Source organism: Pecten maximus, chromosome 7 (assembly GCF_902652985.1).
Source record: "Pecten maximus chromosome 7, xPecMax1.1, whole genome shotgun sequence".
NCBI classification, from domain to species: Eukaryota; Metazoa; Mollusca; class Bivalvia; order Pectinida; family Pectinidae; genus Pecten; species Pecten maximus.
The window spans coordinates 41,880,840-41,889,337 of NC_047021.1; the positions used below are offsets into that span (position 1 = coordinate 41,880,840).

The 8,498-nt window shown below is 39.3% G+C and overlaps 1 protein-coding gene across 1 annotated transcript; it reads left to right on the forward strand.

The window, feature by feature from the left end:
• The first annotated feature begins 3,819 nt into the window (after positions 1 to 3,819).
• LOC117331223 (uncharacterized protein K02A2.6-like) lies at positions 3,820 to 7,851 on the forward strand. Its single transcript, XM_033889819.1, has one exon. The coding sequence runs from the start codon at positions 3,820 to 3,822 to the stop codon at positions 7,849 to 7,851; it is 4,032 nt and encodes a 1,343-aa protein (XP_033745710.1).
• Positions 7,852 to 8,498: the final 647 nt, after the last annotated feature.

Consider the following 8,498-nt stretch of genomic DNA (forward strand, 5'->3'; position numbering starts at 1 on the left):
GCTATGGAATATTAACGGCAGAATAACATTTAAATATATAGCTCCCATGATTCTTACGCCAGACAAATATCTGTCAAAATAGAATTCAAAAGAAGTTAATGAAGACATATTTTGGAAGATGAAACCCAGAAGTAGCTTTGAACATTGTTAATATTTTATACCTTTAAAAGAGAAATCTACTCATTTTTGCATAAAAAACTTTGGGATACCTCGTCGTATATCGAGTATTTTAACTACATTGTTTCATCGGAGGACAAAAAGGGGGAAACTGTAGCGCAGTTGTCTGTATGTCCAGATTTCAAATTGGTTGTTGTCTGGTTGTGTACCTGTCTACTGTGTACCTGTATATTGTGTACCTGTCTACTGTGTACCTGTCTACTGTATATTGTGTACATGTCTATTGTGTACATGTCTACTGTGTACCTGTCTACTGTATACCTGTGTATTGTGTACCTGTCTACTGTGTACCTGTCTACTGTGTAGCTATCTATTGTGTACCTGTCTATTGTGTTCCTGTCTACTGTGTACCTATGTATTGTGTACCTGTCTATTGTGTACCTGTCTACTGTGTACCTATCTGTTGTGTACCTGTCTATTGTGCAGTGTGTACCTGTCTACTGTGTACCTGTCTACTGTGTATTGTGTACCTGTCTACTGTGTATTGTGTACCTGTCTACTGTGTACCTATCTGTTGTGTACCTGTCTACTGTGTATTGTGTACCTGTCTACTGTGTATTGTGTACCTGTCTACTGTGTATTGTGTACCTGTCTACTGTGTACCAGTCTACTGTGTATTGTGTACCTGTCTATTGTGCAGTGTGTACCTGTCTACTGTGTACCTGTCTACTGTGTATTGTGTACCTGTCTACTGTGTATTGTGTACCTGTCTACTGTGTACCTATCTGTTGTGTACCTGTCTACTGTGTATTGTGTACCTGTCTACTGTGTATTGTGTACCTGTCTACTGTGTACCAGTCTACTGTGTATTGTGTACCTGTCTACTGTGTATTGTGTACCTGTCTACTGTGTACCTATCTGTTGTGTACCTGTCTACTGTGTATTGTGTACCTGTCTACTGTGTACCAGTCTACTGTGTATTGTGTACCTGTCTACTGTGTATTGTGTACCTGTCTACTGTGTATTGTGTACCTGTCTACTGTGTATTGTGTACCAGTCTACTGTGTATTGTGTACCTGTCTACTGTGTATTGTGTACCAGTCTATTGTGTATTGTGTACCTGTCTACTGTGTATTGTGTACCTGTCTGCTGTGTATTGTGTACCTGTCTGCTGTGTATTGTGTACCTGTCTACTGTGTATTGTGTACCAGTCTACTGTGTATTGTGTACCTGTCTACTGTGTATTGTGTACCTGTCTATTGTGTATTGTGTACCTGTCTACTGTGTATTGTGTACCTGTCTATTGTGTATTGTGTACCTGTCTACTGTGTATTGTGTACCTGTCTATTGTGTATTGTGTACCTGTCTACTGTGTACTGCAGTTATATGTTGTCTTGTCTAGTTGTCAAACTATGTACAGACTAACTTTCTAGCTGTCTGGTTGTTTAGGTGTCTGGTTTAAAACTGCACTTGTCCTTCTATATGGTCTCTTGTCTTTTTAGCTGTCAAACTGTCCGTAAAATATTCGTGTTGAAGTATCCTTTGAAGAAATATAAAAAAGATGAAAGGATTGTTGTTGCCAACTGTCAAATAAAACAAGAAAAGTGAGTATAGTCCATAATGAGATAGCCCCCCCCCCCCCCCCTCCAACACACACAATGAAAGTGATATTCAAATCAATAATTGATAACACCCAAGAGCATTCTATTGTTCTCCGTCTCGCTATTTTGTATGTAAGCTACAGGTTTATTAGCAACCATGATTAGAACTCTGTCGTTATTTTTTTGTCATTTGTTGTTGTTAATTACATATAATTCTATATCGTGGTTGCCAATAGATTAACTCGCTGTACGCTGTCATCGATGAAACATTTTAAAGTCCAAGATCATATTACTAACCGTAAATTTAAATTTAGATATCTACAATGATAAAGTAAAAATACTCTGCATGATATTTACTTACAAAATTTTATTTCAAACTGCCAGGATAGTCTTGACATGCGAAATTAACTACGATGAAAACTGTAATTTGAGGAAACTTTGTATAAAGAAGAATTTAAAAAGAAAAAAAAATGAAATATTTTCGAAATGACGAACATATTTCCATGATAACAGCGACAGGGAATATTCATGACGGAAGCTGAGAGAAAATACATCAATTTTAAGCAAAGGAGCCATCTGAGAATATTTACATAGTGACGCGAGCACATGACTCATATGTACAAAATACTGTACCAGTAGAACGATTTTCTTTAAGCTTTCACACTGGTGAACTCTCGGGGTTAAAGCTGTGGATTTTGATCGAGTGCGAGGTTTTCCGAACAGTACACATTCTGTACTCCTTATCTATGTACCACGAATGTCATTAGCTCCCTGCACTGACGATTGATGGTTATACGATAAGACTGGGGCATGCTGTTCAACGTGGGATGGACCTCTGAAGTTAAGCGAAGATTTGTTTCAAATCATTTAGATTTTGACATTTTATACTGACTTTTATTTATTTATTGCGGGAAGCTTTTTGATATAGATCAGTTAGATATACAAACTTTTACATTTTATGCTAACACTCAAATATATTTCGTGGAAACTTTATTTTTGGGGTTGTTGAGCAGTCAAATACATGAAGATATTATAAATACATAACTGCGTGCTGTCCACCATTTTCATGGAAATTTCATTTTTCAGAGTTTCTCAGCTGTCGACTATCTACATTTTAATATTTCATACTGCTTGCCATTTATTTTTCGCGAAAAGTCCCATATCCCGTTATTTTTATGGTCATCGAACTGTCAAATATCAACTTTTGAAATTTGATAATGGCCATTTTATTTTCTATGAATTAACTATTTCTGTATTCTTGGAGTTATACATGTAGCATTATATTTACTATATCTAATTTTACTGGAAGGTTTTTAAAATTTTCACGGTATGGCAAGGGTCTGTTAAATTTTAGCGAGATTAATTTTCGCGAAAGCTTCATAACGCCTGCTCAGAAGGAACCACTACACATTTATAATCATTGTTGGTTTCTGTAAGTGAAAACGTGGCAACAATTCTCATACTTTCACACGATGAAATAACGAAAATTTGAAAATATCGAATTGGCACACGTTGCCAAGACGCCAACCTTGAGGTGGGTATGTTGCTCATACTAACACAGGTAACTGAACAAGATTATCAAATTAAAGTTATCACCTCTGAACATTGCGAAGTAGATTCAACCAATCGTATCATCTCGGGTAAGTCCGTCAAAGTTCGGATTTTGTTTCCGGGCCTCTGTCAGAGATATTGCTTTTGTTTCTTGGATATGTACGATAAGCACGAGGAGCTTGCGCTATACCTATAACTATTGTTAAGTTGGTTTATACGGAAATAGCATACAGTAGGTCAGTCTGTTAATTGGACACCTCTCCTGAATTTAAATACACGTATTGAGCACAATGCATTTGTTATGTATGTATCCGTTACTATCCGTGGTCATTATCCTGATGTTAGTACGTTCCTATAACAGAACCGCATGGTTCCGGTTTGTGTACTGCGCATGTTTGTAATGTTGTGACCCGCCATTAAAATGTTCCAAGCAGTGGTGTGTTGTCCTGGTAGTTTATAAGTAAAAGAACCAATACAAACACAACAGTGGCGACGAGGATCGACGTAAACTATCATCGGAACAACACCTGAAACAGAAAAACTGCAAGGTATGGCTGTAAGACACGGAAATATCGAGGAATTCGATATAAATTCTCAGAATTGGGACGAGTACATCGAACGTTTAGAACATTATTTTGTGGCTAACACTGTGGATGATGATGCTATAAAGCGTTCCATATTACTGACTGTTTGTGGCAGTAAGACATACGGACTTATTCGGAATGTAGTGAGTCCTGAAAAACCCAGTGATAAAACGTACGATGAACTGAAAACGGCTATTGGCACACACCTTAAACCCAAACCGTTGGTCATAGCGGAAAGGTTCAAATTCCACCAACGTAAACAGAGGGAAGGAGAAACGGTGAGTCAATTCTTAGCTGAACTTCGTAAATTAAGCGAACATTGTAATTTTGAAGGCTTTCTTAACGATGCAATACGTGATAGATTCGTGTGTGGATTATCCTCCACTGCAACACAGCGTAAATTACTCTCAGAATCTGATCTCACATTGAAAAGAGCCATGGACATTGCAATTAGTATGGAGATGGCTGACAGCGAATCTCGTAAACTTAAGGAAACAGTGTTTGATGATGGTAAGAATGCGGAAAGGACACACAAAGTGTTTACACAATGCTTTCGTTGTGGTAAGAACAATCACAATGCAGACAATTGTTACTACAAAAACAGCAAATGTCACAAATGTCACGAAAACGGACATTTGAGTAAAATGTGTCATGTCAACAAATCGCGACAGAATGTAAACAAACCGCGATCACATCAAAGTACTGAAAGTACTGGTGGTACTCCAGGAAACAAAAAGGGACATAAAATGAAGAAAAAAAGTCCTAAGGTCAACTTTGTGGATTTTGACATGGATTCTTCTGGTGTCCAGGATACTGAACAACAGTACTCATGGCCTCTATTTTCAATCAATTCTGGTGGTCATAAAGAGATAAACATTGATTTGTTAATTGACAACAAACAACAGAAAATGGAGTTAGATACTGGCGCTTCAGTTTCGTTGATGTCGGAAAAGGAGTACAAACAGAAGTATGATGGAAAACTTAACAAGTCATCAACAGTATTAAGAACATACACCGGTCAGCTTTTACCAGTTGTCGGAGAAAAATCTGTTACTGTACAGTATGGAGACCAACATCTATCGCTACCATTACTTGTTGTCAAAGCTGATGGACCAGCATTACTGGGTAGGAACTGGTTAAGTCAATTAAAACTTAATTGGCAGTCCATCAAGTACACCATCCATGATAACTTGGAGAAGGAAATCTTCCAGAAATACAAGGTTTTCAATGAAGAGCTTGGTACTGTGAAAGGTGTAACTGCGACACTTCGATTGAAAGATAACTGTACACCAAAGTTTTTCAAACCAAGGCCCGTGCCTTTTGCTCTAAAGGACAAGATTGGTGAAGAGCTTGAACGCTTGGAAAAGGCCGGTATTCTCAGAAAAGTGGAGAGTTCTGATTGGGGCACTCCTATTGTACCAGTGTTGAAGCCTGATGGATCTGTGAGGATATGTGGGGACTATAAAGTCACTATCAATCCCTACTTGGATGTTCCAGAATATCCTTTACCCACAAGTGAAGAGTTGTTTGCAAAGTTGAATGGTGGTGAACAGTTCTCAAAACTTGATTTGACTAGTGCGTATCAACAAGTACTCTTAGACGAGGAGTCGCGAAACCTTGTAACCATCAACACACACCAAGGTTTGTACCAGTATACGCGTCTTCCATTTGGAGTTGCGGCTGCACCAGCTATTTTTCAACGCACAATGGATCAAGTCCTGCAAGGAATTGAGGGTGTCGGATGCATATTAGATGATATTCTAATTACGGGGAAATCTGACGTGGAACACCGTCACAATCTTCATACGACACTACAGCGACTTGAAAATTTCGGTATACGACTACGGAAAGACAAATGTTTTTTCCTTCGCGATGAAGTAGAATATTTCGCGTTCAAAGTCAACAAAGAAGGTATCCACCCTTCACCGAGAAAAGTGGAAGCCATTTTGAAATTGGCTGATCCTCAGAATAAGCGTGAACTTCAATCTTGGCTCGGTATTGTGAATTATTACCGGAAATTCATTCCCAACATGGCGACTGTCCTTGAGCCTCTTACTCATCTGCTTGCCAATGATGTTGAATGGCAATGGAGCCCAACATGTGCGAATGCGTGTGAGACTATCAAGAAACTTTTGGTTTCATCTGAAGTTATGGTACATTATGACCCAAAGAAACCATTGACGTTAGCTGTCGATGCTTCATCATATGGACTTGGAGCTGTTATCTCGCACACCATTGAGTCGAACGACAAACCCATAGCGTATGTTTCGCGCACCTTGACATCTGCGGAAAGGAATTATTCGCAGATAGAAAAAGAAGCGTTAGCGATTATCTTTGGAATTCAACGGTTTCACCAGTATCTGTACGGGCGACGTTTTACCCTATTGACGGACCATAAACCGCTGACAACTATATTGGGACCAAAGAAGGGCATTCCGGTTTTGGCCGCGTCTCGATTGCAAAGATGGGCGATACAGTTATCCGCGTACCAGTTCGACATAAAGTTTCGTTCAACGGATAAAAACGGAAATGCTGATGTGTTATCACGTTTTCCTATGAAAGAGGAGGAAAGTGGAGTTGACGACAACTATGTGTTCTATGAGGAAGCTCAGTTAGTGAACAAAATGCAAGTTAACAGCTTACCTGTTACTGCTACGCGTATCGCTGCGGCAACAAAAGGAGATACAACTTTGGCACGCGTAATGGAATTTACCCGAAGTGGATGGCCAAATGTGGAAATGGGAGATGAACTTAAACCATATCACAGAATTCGTGATGAACTGACCATGGAGGAAGGATGCTTACTCCGAGGAGTACGAGTAATCATTCCGAACCAATATCAAAGTGAAATATTAGATGAACTGCATAGCAACCATCCAGGAATTGTTAGAATGAAATCCCTGGCTCGGTTACATGCATGGTGGCCAAACATGGATGTGGATATTGAACGGAAAGTGTCGGGCTGTGAGGCATGTCAGAAAGTACTACCAAATGCACCGAAATCTCCTGCAAACCCTTGGAGATGGCCGTCGGCACCATGGAACCGTATTCATATCGATTTTGCTGGACCATTCATGAGTGAAATGTTCATGGTAGTGGTCGATGCACATTCAAAGTGGTTAGATGTGATACGCATGTCTTCCACGACCACAGCCAGTACTATCAACGCGTTGAGGTTTCTATTCGCGTCGTATGGTTTACCCAAAGAACTAGTTTCAGATAATGGACCGCAATTTACTGCAGCAGAGTTTGCCACATTCTTGAAAGAAAATGGAGTACGTCATATACTTTCTGCACCTTATCACCCCAGCTCAAACGGCGAGGCAGAGAGAGCTGTACGTACATTCAAGCAAGCTATGAAATCCCTGGTTCAGTCAGATAGTAGTCTGAACCAGAAACTTGCTTCGTTTTTGTTGTCGTACCGTACAACACCACATAGTCTCACCAAGACTCCACCCAGTGAACTATTCTTGGGAAGGAAGTTGAGGACCAGGTTGGATATTATGCGTCCGGATCTTTCTGGGAAAATTCAACAAAAGACTACACCAACAGAGTCAAAAACACGATTGTTCGAAATTGGTGACATTGTCATTACTCGCGACTACCGTGGAAACCCACGGAAACCTTCATGGATCAAAGGTATTGTTATCCGCAAGCTAGGACCAATGACATATACCATTCAGGTGGACAACCTTATATGGAAAAGACATGTGGATCAAATACGTACATGTGATCCAGCTTGTAACTTTGAACCAAGAGAGCAAGCAGTTCCAGACACTCACAATTCTCTGGACAGTCTTCCAGGTATCTTACCTAATCCAACCATTGGTACTCAGAGGATTCCTTCAGCAGATTGTCCAATTAGGATTCAAACCAGTGAAGTAGCTACTACTACACCAGAGACTGATCAGACTGATCCATCGACCAATGTGACACATGAACATCGCTATCCACGTCGTGATATAATCAAACCATCGCGTCTGATTGAAAACTGTTAAATTTATAGCAGTGTGTTTAGTTCAGTGTTTATTGTGTTAAAGATTCATGTTGATTTTTTGGACATTGAACTTATGAACTTTAATTTGTTTAATTTTAACAAACATGTGAGCTAAGAAAGCTGTAATTAATTACAGGTTATTATGGATAAGGGAAACCTTTCTTGAGAGAGGGAAAAGTGTTATGTATGTATCCGTTACTATCCGTGGTCATTATCCTGATGTTAGTACGTTCCTATAACAGAACCGCATGGTTCCGGTTTGTGTACTGCGCATGTTTGTAATGTTGTGACCCGCCATTAAAATGTTCCAAGCAGTGGTGTGTTGTCCTGGTAGTTTATAAGTAAAAGAACCAATACAAACACAACAGCATTTATGACAGGAAATTCAAATCTTTAACCTTCAGACAAACCACAAAAACAGTATCAGGTGCATTGTGTTAATATTCATGCAATGCACATATATATGTAGGATAGAAAGACAATCAAAAGGTGATTTATTTACTCGTGCCCTGGCCTCGAACTCGCGATCTAGCGAACCATTGTTCTAATAATAAAACATCCTGTCCAGGTACCGTATTCAATAAGAGGTTGTTAATTAGAAAGTTATTAAAGGTGTATGTATATATATTGTTTACATATAACATGGAA